At 47.0% G+C, this 17,977-nt stretch overlaps 1 protein-coding gene across 1 annotated transcript in view; it reads left to right on the top strand.

The window, feature by feature from the left end:
* Window positions 1-17,977, top strand: part of LOC149346098 (fatty acid synthase-like) — an 85,216-nt gene that overhangs the window by 20,111 nt on the left and 47,128 nt on the right. Inside the window, exons 6-12 of the mRNA XM_089541251.1 lie at window positions 1,667-1,968; window positions 8,054-8,443; window positions 8,727-8,916; window positions 10,079-10,308; window positions 15,610-15,813; window positions 16,379-16,636; window positions 17,735-17,942. Coding sequence (XP_089397377.1) covers window positions 1,667-1,968; window positions 8,054-8,443; window positions 8,727-8,916; window positions 10,079-10,308; window positions 15,610-15,813; window positions 16,379-16,636; window positions 17,735-17,942 — 1,782 coding nt within the window. The remainder of the gene's footprint in view (window positions 1-1,666; window positions 1,969-8,053; window positions 8,444-8,726; window positions 8,917-10,078; window positions 10,309-15,609; window positions 15,814-16,378; window positions 16,637-17,734; window positions 17,943-17,977) is intronic.

Genomic DNA, 17,977 nt, shown 5'->3' with positions numbered 1-17,977 from the left:
CCTTCTTGTTCTTTGCTTTTTCTTACCGCCGCCGTGGTCAAGTGGTCACGCTACTCGACTGCTGACCCGAAAGGCAAGGGTTCGATCCGGCCGCGGCGGTCGCATTTCGTTTGAGGCGTAATGCTCGAGCCCTGGTACTGTGCGATTTCAGCGCACTTTTAAGAACCCCAGTTGGTCGAAGTTTCCGAGCCCTTCGCTGCCGCGCCCCTCATAGCCTCAGTCGCTTTGGGACATTAAAGCCGCATAAACCAAACCGAACCTTTTTTCTCTTTTTTTATTTTCTTTCGGCATTGCCTATTTTGCATGGTCCATGTTTGACGCGAGGCCGATGCGACACAGCGATTTGCTGAGGCTTTCTATGCGAGTGCATCGTAGCTTTCCATGACGTCAATGGAGGCGGAGTTTGTATACGTCATCCACCTTCTCTGAGCGCACTCCACCTAGGATGGCGTCATGGAAAGATTCGCCGCCATTGGTGCTACATTGCGGCATAGACTACGTTCGCCTCTGTCCATCAAATAACAGCGCACTCCTTTGATCTATTGAAATGTTCTTTTCGAAAGACATGAAATAAAGTAAAAAAAAAGCCTTCTTAGCTACCTTGTTGTTTCCCAACCTGAATCGAAACCCTATGGTATGATCCTTCTTATTGGATTTGAAAGCCTTAGGAAAACGCGCATGCAAGATTGCAACGTTGAACCTGTTTTTTTGCCCAGAATTCATTTTAGCCGAATGATGCTGCAGATAACGGCATTTACAAAGAATTAGACTTTTTACCGGATTGGTTTCCACTCCTGATGCGCAGTATATCCTGGCCGGCCTTTTAGTTCTGTTATATTTTCTATCATGTTTGTGCCACTTAGCGCCTATCTAGGTGCTCTGTAAATAATTTTTTTCTATCTGTATACACGCATACCTATATATGTATATACATCTTTTAAGTTCATAACCTTATAGAATAAACACCATGAAAGAAAAAAAGAGCCTTCTTACCTATCAGATTCCATACTCGCCTCCCACAACAAATTCCTCCGTTCGAATCCCACCCGTAATATTTTTTTTCTGAGATTTTTTTCTTTGATTTGATACAGACGGTCCACACACAGACCGCATAAATTACTGACCGCGGCCAGTAATGCTAGCGCATTGAAATACTACCTGGTCTCGAGATAGCCCCAATGCGCATGGGCTCAAGCTCTTGGCTTCTAGGTGTGTCTATGGCCAGATGGTTGGCTCCAACACTTTCCTTTTATATTAATGGGCACTTTAAGTCACTTGATTATGATGCTGAAAGCAAAACCCTGTGGCCTGGGAACCTTTGACGCACCGTGTAATTTGCAGCCAAAAACTTCACGTGTTTCACTGCAATTTAGTGTACAAGTTTAGTAGCTCTTCAGGCTATTCGATCATATGGCATTATAAGTAGTATATCTGTAGTGGGCATGTGATGCTGGAAGCAGGTTGCCTCAAGGATGCAGGGACGAGGTGCGCTTGTTTACAGGGTGATCTTTTGGTGTTGTGTGAAAATTATGGATACCGATTTATTCTAATGTGGCCTTATCGCGGGGGCGCCTGGGCACCATGAAGCAACTTTTCCTTGATTGATCTACGACCATGGGTACAGTACGTGGGCTGGATTTGATCTGTTGTTCTCATTCTCGAACAGGCATTGTTGCACTGGCCAAGGTGATCCTAGCCATGGAGACTGGAACCATTGCGCCAAACTTGCATTTTAATGAACCGAATCCGGACATACCCTCGCTACATGATGGCAGCATCAAGGTTGTAGACAAGATTACGCCCTTCAATGGCGGCTTGGTTGGGGTCAACTCAATCGGCTTCGGTGGTGCCAACGTTCATGCAGTTCTGGAGGCCAACCCCAGACCAAGTGTTCATGATCTCCCGCGCAAGAAACTGGAGCTGCCAAGACTTGTCCTTATGGCCGGTAGGACAAAGGACTCGCTGATGGTGAGAGTTTATCGCCTATTGTATGTTTTGTGAATCTGTGTGAATGTATTGTAATGATGCTATTGGCACGCCTGAGCAGAAAAGCAAATCGACAATGAAGCGAAGCGTGGTTCGGTACAGCTAGTGGCGGATATTTTATCGCAGTGTGTGAACTGAATAAGAATGTTATGCCTACCAGCTACTGGAACACTCTCCTCTCACGCAGTCCTCTAGATGAAAAAGCATTCGCATCATTCCTGCATATACCTAGGAATTCGTACCAAGGAATTCATCTCACAGAAGATTTCAGCTACTGAATTCGTGTTGACAACGTTTCCAATAAGGCCATGCAGAAACTCTTGCTATTGCTATGAAAACCTAATGGTGCCACTGCAGAAGTAATACTTATCGCTTACTAAATGGCTGTACTTGCCGTACTCATTTACGACAGTCACGTTTGGGAGCCGTACAGTCGACAAAACGTTGCAAAATGCGAACGACCCCAAAACAAAGCTGTCTTTAACTTGTAGTCTAGAACCCAATCAGTGTCTTTATATATATGCACCACCGGACTTAAGACTGCAAAGCAGAAAATGGAGTATAACAGGCTGATGTTCTTATTTTGTTCGTTTAGCGGGGAATATAAGGCAAAAATTGCCAGGTATATCAAGCCACAGAATCAAGCTGGCAGATGAACAAAGCATTCAAAAAATATCACACCCTTCTTTTTAGAACAGGTTCTTTCAAATATTCTTATCTGGTTCGAACTATTTAAAAAATTGAATAAATTAGCAAATGAGATTGTTCAATATTATGATATACAGCTAGAAGCTTTTGAAAACACTTTCAGGAAATATACATTATGGGATTGAATTGAATATCTTTGAATATCTTTTGAATATCTTGAATATCTTTCGCTCCTGATGCGCCGATGCTTTTATATATTCCATTTTACTTGTAAACCTTGATCTCAGGTGATTTATGGTTTTTGTTTTTTACTTGTTTGAGGGAAATCAGCTGTGCTCATGCTATGTTGTGTTGTGCATTTTAGCCTCAATACTAGTTGGTGATCCTCCTTAGTAAACGTAAAGCCTGGCAAATTCAGGGACGTGAGATGACCTGCAAACGGTATTTCCAACCCAATTTTATTAGAAAGATTGGTCAGAATATATACAGCCGCCGCGGTGGCTCAGTGGCTATGGTGCTCGGCTGCTGGCCCGAAAGACGCGGGTTCGATCCCGGCCGCGGCGGCTGAATTTCTTTGGAGGAGAAATTCGAGGCCCGTGTACTGTGCGATGTCAGTGCACGTTAAAGAACCCCAGGTGGTCGAAATTTCCGGAGCCCTCCACTACGGCGTCTCTCATAGCCTTAGTCGCTTTGGGACGTTAAACCCCATAAACTAAACTATACTAAACTAGAATATATGCAGGCACACGAAAGAGAAGCAAAAACAAAACAAACCAACACAAAAGCCTACAATGCGAAAGCGAAGTCATGTTCCATTGTTAATGTTGAGATACATAATGTTCTTTTCCAAAATGCTACTGATAGCGCACGTATGCAGCCACTCCCTGCCCTGTCAGTCTCTATAGCTTCTAATATCTTCCTTGTAATCTGCGTTCGACGGCTGTCAACAATTACAGAATGCGCAAAGTCAGGAGCAGAGTGGCAGCCACCGTGGAAGTCGTAGTCGCGGCAATGAATTGCAAAAGTGTCAAGCATTTGACGCGTATTGTTGGCATGCTCTCGCAGTCGTTCGTTCACGCATCGTCCGCTCGTGCCCACATAGAAACGGCCACGCGACAACGGTATCCTGCAGACAATAGCCTCGGCACACTATTGATATGCCGTGTCTGACAGCCTACATTTTCTCTTCCGAAAGGGCTTGTCAGCATACAAAGCTTGTTTAGTTTATGACGTGCTGAAAGAATGATTGTTATGTTCACTCTCCGAGCAATCTTCATGAAATTGTGGGATAAAGCATGGATGTATGACAAGGCTGTAGGTCTTCTATTTTCTGTTTTTTTTTGCGCCTTCTCATTGACATCCTTCTGCTTTTTGAGGATGCCCTCGGCTACAGCACAAAGCAGATGGGCGGGATAGCCGTTCGGCTTCAGCCGTTTTATCTGCCTCGAGAAATTGTTAATCAAGTGGGGGCAAGACATTTCCAAAGCGTTCGAAAGGTAGATTTGCACGATGCCCCTTTTCACGAGCTTCGTGTGGCCCGATGCAAAGGGTAGCAGTGCTTTCTTGACTCAGGGCTCCAACGCCCAGGAGTCATGCGAACTTGAACGTACAAGCTTCAGGTCCAAGAACCTAAGAGACGACCCATCGGGAACCTCATGGGTTAAAACAAGCGGCCTTAGACACGCCTCAAAGATGGCCAAAGTGCGAGACACTCCTCAGTTATATCGGCAACATTTTAAACTACTACAAAGTTACTTACATACTGAAAGGTTTGTGGCACTTTTCAGTTCACAAGAGAGTCAGCCAAGGCCCTTCCACAATGTGTTAAAAAGGTGTCGCGGAGGACGGCGGCAATGCTCGATACGTCATAACACCAAGTCACAGCTGTGTACTGGAGATACATTGAAAACAATTTTAGGAAGCTGCTTACAATCACCGACAGAGCTCTGAAATTTGACAGCCACCTATAAAAGAAAACATTCCTCAACACACTACAGTTGACCTTGATCCAGCAGTGAAGAAAAAAGGGTCTTTGATGGCAATGGAAAAGATGGTAATGGGAAAGTACATTCCAGCTTGGTTCTTCAAAAACTCAATTACATTTCCTCAAATCCTTATCAAAAGAGGTCGTTTATATTTAGGAGCTTTAACCTCACTTGCAAATAGGAGGATGCCGCCTTCTGCCACATCCGCCGCTCCTTGACAACGGCGCGCAAGGGCAAGCCGTTTTTGTATGTTTTGACTAAACTGTGAATAACGTGTACCCCTTTCTGTTAGACGGTACTGCTTTTATTTTTTATTTTTATTTACTTTTAGATGCATTGTTTGAATGTATAGTATTGCTAAAAATGTGTGTTTTCTTGTTGCCACGCCTGTATGAGCCTGTCAAGGCTTACAGTATTAATAAATAACTAGTTTTGAAATATTGGGGTTTGTTTTGTCAATTTGTTGTGCGAGTCGCGTTAGCACAAGCTTATTGCGCAACATTTTGACCCGAGTATCTATCGTTGAAAGGGGCGTATTAAAAAAAAAGGTTTGAAAGAAGCCTTAATCGCCTGCATAGCATTTTCTTTAAACAAGGCGCTAAGCTACAACGCAAATCCCCCTTCCTTGTCTGGAGCAAGAGTACACAGAAGATAACCCTTCAAATAGCGCTCGACTGATCTCAAAGGCAAGGTCTCAGGTGAAACGGTGCCGCGCATAAGAACGTCCTCTCCCTGGTCGATCGCAGCGTATGCTTTTGTGTTGGTTTATTTTTGTTCCCCTCTCATGTGCCTTGATATTCTGATCACTCTTTATGATGAAATTAGGTATGAAGTAGCTCTTGTTCGTTGTCTTTCTTACGTCCCTGCGTTTGCCGCGCTTTATGCTTACTATGCACTGAATTGTTAGATATCTGCAAAGTTCATAATTATTTCTTGTATTATACTGAATTTTCTGCTATTCTATAACCGCCACTTCTGTCTTCGCGTGACACTGGCAATATCGATAACAAAATGAATAAACAAATCAATATTTAAGAGCTCGCATATGCGGCATTGTACATTCCTTCGTAAAGAGCCTAAACTTCCAAGCGTGCTCAAAGCGATATTCCAGTGCTCAGTACAGCTGTACGGAATTAATGCACTGCTCACGTTCTCTCATAGCATGAGTCAACCAGTATAGGCTCAAAAACGTTGGTCCGAAAAAATCTATAGCGCGTTTCCTCGCGCCGCAGATGCTGGGGACACGGAAAAGAGTCTTCGTATATCGTTTACGTAGGGCTCCCGCCCCTTCAAGCAGCGCACTTATCTGCGGGTCTAAGATTAAGTAACGCTACAGCTCACAATATGTGAATACAAATGTTATTTACATACCGAGTGTTTTACCTGATATGGTTTTCACTATAAAAATGAGCTTTTTCAGTTGCAAGACCGTTTTTTTTCGGCTTGGCATTGTCAGCTGTGTAGCACATCAGTGTACAGTTGAGAGGGCTAACTACCAGGCTGACTACCCATTATTTATTAGTTAATTTTTAACAATTACTGTTAGTCTCCTCTTGTACTGAAAGGCGTATAGCCCACCTTAAGCGATAAAAGTATTAGTTTTGAGAATTTAGAGAGCGCAGTAACCCTCGGCGCTGTGGCCAACGAAGTTGAGGCTCTTTCCTCGAGTTACGTTCACTGGAGAGATTACTTATCTCTCAAGCCTCTCGAAAGCGCATGTGTTTTTGGAGCGACGCAGCCAGAATTTGTTGATCCACAGCGTCGAGGCTAACTCTGTGTCTTAAATTCTAAAAACACATCTGTATAATGCTCACGGTGGGCTACACACCTCTCAATAAATAAGGGGACTAGTAGTGATAGTTAAAAAATTTACTCGAAATTAGATCACCTGCTTACTTATTAGCACATCTTAGCCATGACCTACACCACTGAGGAAGCTTTGAGAAAAAAGCGCTATTCTACCCCAAGAAACATATTTTAAAAAATTTCGGAACATCTGAGGTGTAACACTTGGTATTAATAATTGATTGGCAGTATACATTCCGCAACTCATCATATTCAAGCCAACACAGGCAGCATAAGTCGTAATCAGTGGTAAAAATTACAAGAGTCCCTACAAAATCAATCATTACGATTAAAATTAATCAGCGAGGTTTGTGACAATATGAATACCACAATTAACCTAATGTGGCCCCTAATTTCGGAGCAACATTTGAAATGAAGCAGCTAATAGGAAATCATCATCCCATTTTTGTTATTTGTAGAATGTAATTTTTTAGCTCTTTTGAAGGCCTGTTGACGGTTTCTAGGCCGCTTAGGAGGCATGTCTTCGCACAAAAGTTCCCATAAAAGCAGCTCTCATCAGCATTCATCATAGCTACCACTTAAAATTCCGCTCAATTTTGCTTTGTATCAAGTGTCAGCATTTTGTGCATCCAATGAGAGCGCACCATGAGCACATACAATTTCTATTCAAGATCATTCACATGCAGATGCAGTAATGCCACCGAGTTCCATGAAAAACTGAACAATCATTGCCGCCGATTGGCCATGGCCATACTTTGCGTGCGTTTTGAGGCAAATTTCCTTAGTGATTACTACAAGTGGCGTATATGCTCGCGGGTTGTTGTGCATGTCCTCATTGTCATCTCGAACAATGCATCGTACTGCTCGGTGGATCGCACTTCTTGTACACATTCCTCAGGTGTCCATGAATACTCACCGAAATTTCTCTTACTTTCCTCCCGAAATGGACTTCTTTGCTCAGTAATCGCTATCAAACGACCTTCAACTAGTCCCGAAGCAAAATCTAATGAGGAACGAAAGGTATGCGACTAGTAGATTACCAGGGTGGAAATTTGGGCAAGTCGGTAATGATCCATAACATAACGTAGCGCCTGTGTAGGTGTGTCTTCTCTCCACTTTTGTCCGTCGTCCTGGTTTTGCGCTACTCGTATGTTATAGAGTAGTAGATGTTCCCAGAACAAATGACGCAATACGTATCCATGCACCATTGCAATACAGTCCGCAGTTTACATAATACACAGGCGTAGAAGTTATTCAACAACGCTTTTATACATGTGCGCACCTTGAAGATATTTTCACAGCGTATCTGACGCATATTGTACGTCTGGTGTGATTACGCTGGCGTCTGTGCCATGTTCTAGTAGCGTTTTGTAGTGAGAATGGTTGATATTACTAGAAAATTAGCACCACTGCAGGGTCGTGCCTGTGCATAGCCAATCGCCAACGTAATGGAAGGTATGCCGACGTAGACATTTGTTGCCGTAGAAAAACCGATAAATTATAATGACATCTATGACCAGTTTCGTAACCTCCCGCGGGCTATGAACTTGGGCAGGTTGAGTCGAATCAAGCAAGCTACACAACCACTGAACTAAACTTTTTGTTCATCCATTTTTTTTTTCATCCAGAACACCCTTAACCGGTTGGAATCCGAAGGACCCTATCCGGACTCCGCTTATGCGCTTCTGAACCGTGTCGGGCAACCCAGCGTCAAGCAGTTTGCCTTCCGAGGCTACGCCATGGTGCCAGTGGATGACAGCTCAGAGAGCGAAGTCGTCAAGGTGGTCGAACAGGCACCCTCCGAGAAACGTCCCCTGTGGTTCGTCTTCTCAGGCATGGGCTGCCAGTGGAGCGGTATGGCCAGACAGATGATGCAGTTTGACGTGTTTGCCCGCTCCATCCTCAAGTCCCATGACATCCTAAAAGAGTACGGCGTTGATTTGGTTGATCTGGTGACTGCCCAGGAGACTAGAGAGAAGACTATGGTTTCAACCTTTGTCTCCATCACAGCCATTCAAGTACGTGTGCTCGCCATTCATACACATTCCGAACACACGTGGGAGTTACTAAGCAAAAAGAAATGGATAACCCGCCACGCATAAGCTTAGCAGGAGGGAGATTCTCCAAGGGCTCTGCCAACTTACAGTTTGACCACTTGCGCGAACCTGTGGCTCCAATGCGTTACCAATAATGGCATAGACGCACTCTTTATATTTCGTTCCACACTCCTGCCCGTTCACTTAAATGATCCTTGTAGTCGTTCCATTCACACCGCGCCTTTTTTTGCTGTTTGTGTGACAGGTGGCGCTTGTGGACATGCTTCAAGCTTTGGGAATCCAACCAGATGGCATCATTGGCCACTCGATGGGCGAGACTGGTACTGCGTACGCCGACGGAGGTCTGACCGCCGAGCAGGCCTTGCTGTGCTCGTACTGGCGAGGCAGGTGCACCGAGGTCGGAAACTTGCCCAAGGGAGCCATGGCCGCTGTCGGCAAGTGCTATCCGAATTACATTAATTGCATGAGCCGCCTGGCTCAGTTTTTATTGTGTCCGGCTATTGATTCGAAAGACGCGGGTTCGAATCCAGCAGCGGCGGTCGAATTTCGACATAGGCGAAATTCTTGGGGCCCGTAGTATGTGCGATGTCACTTCACGTTAAATAACCTCGGGTGGTCGAAATTTGCTGAGCCATTCACTATGGCGTTCCTCATAGCCTCAGGTGACAGGGACATTAAAAAACCTCCTACAAACCATTAGCTGCACGAGGCCTACAACACGACTTGCGACATATTCTAGCCATGCAGTTCATACGTAATTTTACCTTCATCCTTTCCACTCACGTGGGATACTAAGCGGCAGCACCAGTTGCGAATTGAGGCTCCTCTATGTCCTCTCGTTGGGAGTTACAGACTTCCTATCTTATAGAGATTGCTGGCTCTCCGTTATGTGAACACTGCTGCTCTAAGGAATTCATTCCATTTCTTCTTTGCCACTGCCCTTCCTTGACAATAATCCAACGTCTCGGATAGTAGCACTGCCCAGTTTCAACTCACGACCGCTAACTGCGTCTAATATTCTGGCATCATGACAATGGCTTTCGTCAGTAGAAAGCGCAGATATATTCAAATATTTTACGTCGACAGGTTCGAGCGCTTGTCTCTAGACACATTCTAGGTTTTTTTATTGTTCTGAAAAGACCAATATTCAAGCTGATGTACTCTTTCTAGAGCAGAATCACATTTTTTCAATAAAGTTTCTTCGTGTCGAGGTTAGCCAATTGGTGATTCTGTGGTTCACCTCTCCACTTCTCCTTTTTCCACTCTTTATCTCTTTTGTTAGCAGTTCTATTTTCGCAACCGCGTTTCGATAGAGGCGGAACTCAAAAGTAGCCCGTATGGTCTGCGATGTCAGTCCACTTTAAAGACCCCCACTTGGTCGAAATCGCTCTGAAGCCCCACACTACGGTACCTCTTTCTCTCTGTCTACTTCCATTCAAACCTTCCTCCTTTACCTCACTGCCTGGTTGAAGTGCCCCGCTGGGAATTGAGCAAGTTCCTGCTCCATTTTTGCCCCTCAAAACCAGATATTCTTGTGCCTGCATTGAGTAGAGAGCACAGAGCTGTGCACGCCTACATTTCCGATTCATTTTGCAGGGCTGTCATGGGACGAGGCGACAAAGCGATGTCCGCATGACGTCTTCCCCGTTTGTAACAACGCCGAAGATACGGTCACTGTGTCCGGACCTGCCGAAGCCGTTGCCAAGATGGTGGCCGAACTCCAGTCTGAGAACATCTTCGCCCGTGAAGTGGACACTCTGGGCGTGGCTTTCCACTGCAAACACGTCCACAGCATCGGACCCGCGCTTCTTGGAGCCCTCCAGAAGGTAAGCGGACCCAAGTAATGGTGCAGTCTAAATCCCTCTAACGTAAGAATCTAAGCACTCGGTGCGCTTTTATACTTACAGGAACACGAAGGAAGTGCTATAGGATAATATCCTAGATGATGATGATAATGGAAATGTTTTATATACCCCAAAACGAAAGGCAGTGGTTCTCTTCATTTGAGAAGAAGATTAGATTCAGCCGGAGTTTTGGCCCTATTGCAGGAAAGCAGGCTTTTTTATTAGCCATGCACACTGGTTCAAAAAAGGTATAGAAGGAGGTCATAAAAAATGTCATAGAATGGTTACCACTGTGTGAGGCGATACTGATAGACAGCTGTTGAGAATGTTCATTTGATAAATGGGGAGTAAAGAGCTTTAGAGCGAAGTACACTTCTGTACTGTCGGACAAAAATGTACTTTGTTTGTGTTCTCAGAAATGTAAATATGGTTGTGGTGCCTCGTGATCCAGCCGCCTGACAGTATTTCCACCTTGTGAGTCATGCTCGTTCGGAGACACCTTCAGACCTTTCAGGAAACTGGCTTGCGTGATTGCTTCTGTATATTTTTTTTCCCGCACAACAAAATCTCGTATACTTTCGTTGTCGATAGTACCGTTATAGACCACTTTTTAATTTTTCATGCATACCCTCTCTCCAAGAAGCACTTCTCTGCCAGTTTTTCATTATCATAAAGGCAACCTTGTGGTCTGAAAAGTGGGAGATGTGCTCGAGGGCTTGGAAACATGCCTGATTCAAAAAGACAAGACCGACGCCTGTGCTGCGGGAGCTCGCCAAAGCAGTGGGAGCGGTTATGAGGAGATCGAACCATGCTCTGAAACCTAACGCTACAGAGTTCGGACCGCTCACCATGGTGCGTTGCCGTGAGACGTTCTAGTGACGCTATGAGTTACGTCATTCCAACCATTCTCCTCCATTCACAGAAGGGGTGTTTACCACTACTCCTCCTGGATTGTAGCAGGTATCAGGGCAAAATTTCTCAACTTTATTGGCTGCAGTTGTCGCCATGCTCTGTTTACACCGATTACTCCTCCTGGATTGTAGCCGGTATCAGGGCAAAATTTTTCAACTTTATCCGTGCCTTGGCACGAAGATATGCAAGGCTAGAACTTTCTCACACTTGACTCTCCAATGCCGTGGGTGAACCGGCTCCTAGCCTACACGCCAGTTCGCCATCCCAATATTTGATTAAGGTGGGAGGTGGAGACGGGGCTTTTTGGTGACGGCATATTAGTGCGCTAACGCCACTCCATCACTTTCTATGGCAACAGCAGCAAGCCTTCGTCCACAACAGGATACAGGGCATTCCTACCGATCTCGAAATACTCTTGTGCTGCGCCATCTTTCGCAGCAATATACTCCTGAGAATTGCGCATGCTCATCTCTCTGCCGCCCCTGCTACGGCGATGCTCCCGATAATTGCTATCACGGTGAAATACTCTTAAGCTGCTCACGCTCCATCAACGTGACGCAATGAAAACTGTACACAGTTTCCCACCAATGCCATTAGGTAACCACACACGCCAGATTTCTGTGGCCGTTTACTCCTCGGAGCGCGTACTAATGGCCATGCCCGCCCATGTCTAAAGCACTGTTTCGAGCCGGTAGGATTAAAACGTGCTTCGGTTAAAGAAATTATGCTCCAGCGAGCCACCTTTTATTCCTTAGAAGGTCATGGTACACCTATGCAGAAATGCAAGGATTATGGGTGCTCATTTAGGTTTCTTGGAGGTGGTTAGCGTCTCTTATTTAAGGGTGATATTTCTGCGTTTATGAGAGCAAACTTTAGTGAGCCTTTCGAAAAAGTAAAAGGGACGTGAGGACACTCTCGTTACACCCCAGAGTTAACCAGTGACAGCGATATCTGACTGCAGCTACCAAAGGCGGACTCCACTACACGACCAACACGTCGTTCAAGACGCGGGCCTATAAAATACAGCGGCCTCATTTGGGACCTTCTGACGAGTTGTTGACTCTCGCTGGATTTCCTTCCATAACGCTGTAATTTTTCGTTTGGGAATCTCTTGGTAGTGATCACTACATCATCTCTACCACACTTGCATCGCAAAAGCACAGAATCCGCCAGGCATACATATCTGACTGTCTATGCGATGGAACCGTCCCCTCCCAAATCCCCATTCTCAGTGAGTGGATTACCCACATTGAAGAGGATATTTACTCTGTAACCAGAGGCTATCATTACGCATAAGCTCGATACCCGCTTGCTAGAAATCAAAGAAACACACGCAACTCTCATGAGGCACTGGAAAGCACAACGATGCATCCACATACTTCCTCGCAGGATAGCACAGCTGGGGCGGCTAATAGAGGATCGCGCCCTCAGTCTTACCCACCAGCAAGGGGGCAGATCTGTGAGAGCATGCGCGACCTACTCTGTTCGACCAAAGCCCATCGCCTTCGACTTTTACCTGATTCAGACCAGGCGAAATCGGCCTAATAGGCCCACTTACAGGAGCCATTCACCAGTACGCTGGTGCTGACGCGGACGTACTTGCAGAACTCCGCGCCCTCTGCAGCAACACATCTGATGCCGGTCCCCTGTCTACGTACGAAGGCCTCCCTAACGAAGCCTTAGACGCTGGCAAAATTTAGTCAGTGGTCCGCTATGAGTTCTGCCAGCTTCTCCTCAACTCGGCGCCGGGACCATATAGCATATAAAACATTGTGTCAGGAAACCTAAACTCTCCATCTGTGTCCGCCCTCACGCAGCTCATGAACAATTTCTGGGTGAAGGGAGAGCTGCCTGAAAAGTGGAAACACGCCACAGTCATGCTCACCCCCAACCCAGCATCCACCGGGGCATTGAGAGCTTCCCTCACCTCGCTTTCCCTCACCTCGTGCGTTGCAAAGTTGATAATAATAATGATAATAATACATTGATTATTTATTTGATGCAGCATGTTATAGAAGACCCCCTGCAGTATTACGCGGAACTCTATTTTCTCATCCCCCGCCGCTTGATCGGCTTCTGAGAACACATGGCCGCCCAGGGCATACTGCTTGAAATTTCTCGGGACATTCTTAGTCCGGCGTACAGAGCCGGTACGAGAGCTATACTAGGACTCAACCTCACGAAGGTGTTCTACAACGTCTCCAATGACGCGACTCTCAACAAACTCTCAGTTCTCAACCCTGATGAACGAGCCTTCTGTTACATAACAGTGTTTTTCTCTGAGCGCGACGCGACACTGACACCCATGCCATTTCAAATCTCACCCCCTCCGTCCCTGCAGCTTACCCCCCCCCCCTCCCCCTCCGAAGGCTCAGTACCCCCTCCTTTCGTACTGAGCCTCAGCTTGATTACCCTGCGGCAGAAACTTGCACATACTCCAACCTTCATAATTCTCTCTATGCGAACGACGTCACCCTGTGCGTACCCACTTGCAGCGATGCATAGGGAGAAGAAACCTTGTAGCGGACGGTCGATGTAACGCAGCCTCATGCCTCAGGGGCAAAACTGTAATGCTCACCCCAAAAATGTGAACTTCTACTACTATGCAGCAACACTGGCGAAAAGAGGCCCCACTAATCCGGGTTACGGAGGGGCAGCCGAAATTGAGGGGGTCAGGGCTGTCAGCGTACTGGGGATGCTCATTCAGAGCAATCGCTGAAACTAGGAAGCCTTGGCTCGACTAACTAATCACGTATCAAAAACTGTCAAGATGACGAAATGCATCGCCACTCACCGGCAGGGCATGATGGATGCCGACCTCTGGCGTTTGTCCAGGCACTCGCCCTTAGCTGAATCGCCTGCACTAGCACCTACATCTACTTGACGGCAGCCGAACGCCATTAAGTGGATGATCTTATCCGACAGGCATACCGGGCAGCCTCCGCCTACCGCACACATCCACATCCAGAAATCTGGCCCTGAGGATGCGCAATCTGGGAGGCATATCTTTTAACGCGATAAGAGCGTCTTTCCCGAGCACGGGCGGTGCACACTAACCTTTAGCGACTGAACATTGGATACGCGTGACACCACTCGGGCGTGGTGCAGCTCCCCCCTCACATTCACCAAGCAGTAGAAAAGCCTACTCTACCCCGTAATACCCAACCTGTGCACCACGAAGGGTGACACCGAATACGGCCGAGGCATTAAGCAACAAATAAAGACACTACCACAGACCAATACACATGGGCACCGCGGAACACCCCGACCGCCCCGCCTTCGCCCTATCCGCGGTGACGGAGACCGGTGAGCTCGTATCCGTGGCAACAACGTATGCCAAATCAGCAGAAAGGGGGAGGAATTAGGATTAGCTTTCGCTATAATTTCGACTGATGCCTGCTTCATCCTCAGCGATTCTAAAACAGCCGTACGCAACTTTGTGAAAGGCCGAGTCTTTATCACTGCCCCACCATTAACCCTTCTGCGCAACACCACTACCCGCTTCATTCCAGCACACCGGAATGGGTTCCAGCCCACTCCTCCAACCTAGGCAATGAATTCGCTCACGATTCTGCCCGAGAATTTTTAGGATGGGCTGTGGGTGGCTTTAACCAGCGGTGTCCGACGGATCGGTAGGTCTCATTCCATAATGGCACCCGAACACCACCGATTCGAGCGATAGCTCTCCCACCCACCCAAATCCCTAAGGCCCTGGCAACCACCTGGTGCCGCCTTCAAACCTACCCACACTATTCCACTCTCATTTTCTCTCATGCGTCGCGTACTCAGGCTAATATTCCTCAAAATCTGCTAGTTGCTGGGTAACAGCCACCCAAGATCACATAATCTGCTCTGGCCGGAGCATACGCCTCCTGCGCACTTAATATAGCTCCGAACATCCGAACAGTTGGAGGCAGTGCTGCTCAGCTCCACTCCGGAGACACATCTCCGGGCCGTGCAGCGGGCTCTCAAGGTCGACGAGGACCAAGGCCACCCGGTCGCCTAGCATGGACTACAGACAATCAACACCGGCTCCACAGGCTGAATAAATAAATCTGTGTCCGCCTCCGTTTGTCGCATGTCACCCACCGCGAGGCCAATGTTAGGTTAAAAAATGACTCTAAAAGCCTATTGTAAACTCAACGTAAGGCCACATCAGCTAAACGTGCAGCACTTGCTCAGATTACCGCGCAACACCCGTTGGTGCCCTTACGCGTCTGGGCGGAATCCAGTTGCGAGGTCAGCGTCAAGCACCACATTCACGTGGTCAACCGCGGGCGAGTGAACATACAATGCAGAGAACTCATCTCGTTCTTAGAATGCACATTTAAGGCGACAGGAGGTTTGTTTCTTTTCTTGCCATTCGGTTAGGTTATTCCGGAGCCCAAGCCTCGCAGCGAGCGTTGGATCAGTTCGTCGGTTCCGCAGAGCCGCTGGAATGAACACGTCGCCCAGCTCTGCTCTGCAGAGTACCACGCCAACAACTTCCTCTCACCGGTGCTGTTCCATGAGGCTCTTCAGCATGTGCCCGAGGATGCCATCGTGGTAGAGATCGCGCCGCACTGCCTCCTTCAGGTAAGCCACATGAAGAACAGTGCTGTCGTGGTTCAGCTAGCTGCGTTCACCTGAAGGACCTCGAAAAAGGTAGAAATAAATGACATGTCATAACTCGAAGAGACATGAAGCGCGATCCGCAGACACTATGCGAGCTATTGGAGAACTTCCACAGTCCGATTCTGGTCCCAACTTTGATGTTCCGAGGCCCTTAAAGGTTAATGACGTGTCACTCTTACACCTGTGCAATTGCCCCGAGACGCTTCAGTGAACATTTAGTGACTCTGTTGCCGCTTTATATTTTCTGGACTTACGCTGCCAGAATTCTTTACAACCGAGCAATCGAATTTGTTCAAATCTTTCTCCCATTAGTGACACCTACCAACGGCTGGGAAGGATAGCATTGCGAAACGAAATGGCAGCCTCAGCCACTTCGGCCAATTTGGGTCTCCAGAACTCGATAAGCGATTTCGACATCGATTGCTTTCGCCAACTCATTTAACCTTCTACAGGATGTTTGGCCTCAGTTATCTATTGTCCTTCCATTGAATTTATAGCTCTATTTCGTATCTTCTCCTTCCGGCAGGCTATCCTGAGGCGTGACCTCGGCGCCGGTGTCAGCTGTCTGGGCCTTATGAAGCGCAACATTGACAACGTGGTATTCTTTCTTGGCTCGCTGGGGAAGCTACACACTCTGGGAGTACAGATGGACCTGTCTCCGCTTTACCCTCCGATTCCGTGGCCGGTTCCGCGGGGCACACCAAGCATCTCGCACCTGGTCAGCTGGGACCACTCGGAAAACTGGACGGTCGCCGAGTGGAAGGATTTCCCCTTGGCTGTCCAAGTGAGACAAGGAACATTTAGCTAATATAGAAAACAAAAGTATTCACAGGCGCTGCAGGTGGATGCATTGGAAAAAAGAACTAAAACATGGAACGGAAAGTTAGCCAAGTTTACTGGATGCTAGAACCCTCAACTACGCTTGCAGAAATGAGATGAGTGGACGAGTTCACTGAAAGGTGCAAATTCCGGGCACACATGACCCCATTGGGAGGGTAGACATGAAGTTTTAGTTTGGTTTTAGGCCCAGTAAAATTGAGATTCAAATCGTGTGGGTGAAAAAACTGTGAGGGCTCGATGCAAGTACATAAGAAGAACGGCAGATTGAACGAGTTGGTGTTCCATGGTGACATGAAAATTCAAACAGCGCTAGACAATGTTTGCAGAGACAAACAGCGCCGTGTTTGCCTCCTCTTTTTTCTGGTCCTGTTGTCTAGGGCTATTTGAATTTGCTTGGCAAGTACGTTAGCCTTCGAGAAATGTGTACCATCCAGTTACGCGGATGCTATTGCTACTATTGTGGCGTGATAGCCTGTAGCCGATACCGGCTAGCGATGCCCGCATACAGTTGCCACCTCCCTTCCTTTACTTTACTATTGAAGAACACTTCAAGAAGTGCGTCCGGTTTGTACGTTGTATGTTGTGCGGCCAGTGTAAGCAAAAGTACCCGACATTTTTGCTCTTTCTTCAAAAAAAACAGATACATATTACTAAATTATTTTTATACCCTGATTGTTGACGAGTGCTATAGCAAGATATGCTGATGCTGCTGTTGTGCCCGGCAGTTGTGCCCTTGTGAAAAAAATACGAGTACAGTACTGGCACCGGGCGTCCCAAGATGACGCCTGCCAAAGTATTCACGCTCTCGGAGATGTAGAACACTTCTGAACGGAGGAGCGTTCCTGTGTTCCATGAAATATTTTTCGTGGAGGCGTTGGATTCGATCCCTGTGGTGGTCATGTGAGCCACAATGAAATTTTGGCCTTGGCTCTGCAGCCGCCCTTTCAAAGTTGCTGCACTTCCTCAGGTGCAAAAAAAAATTCAGTTATTCCTGCCGCCCCATTCCTGGCTCTTGAAGTCGTGCATTTCGCCTTCACCGCAGACAGTCTTCACTGTGGACATGGAGACCAACGGGGAAGACAAATACTTGGCCGGTCACCAGATTGACGGACGAGTGCTATATCCCGCCGCTGGCTACATGGTGCTTGCCTGGAAGTGTCTGGCCAGCCACATTGCAAACTCCTTCCACCAGGTTCCTGTGATCTTTGAGGATGTGAACTTTTGCCGAGCTACTATCGTGCCCAAAACCGGTGAGCGAGCATAGAGGGCCTCGTATAATTGCTAT

The sequence above is a fragment of the Amblyomma mixtum genome, chromosome 4, assembly GCF_055824585.1.
Source record: "Amblyomma mixtum isolate Tamu chromosome 4, ASM5582458v1, whole genome shotgun sequence".
NCBI classification, from domain to species: domain Eukaryota; kingdom Metazoa; phylum Arthropoda; class Arachnida; order Ixodida; family Ixodidae; genus Amblyomma; species Amblyomma mixtum.
This window is presented reverse-complemented; position numbering and strand designations above follow the sequence as displayed.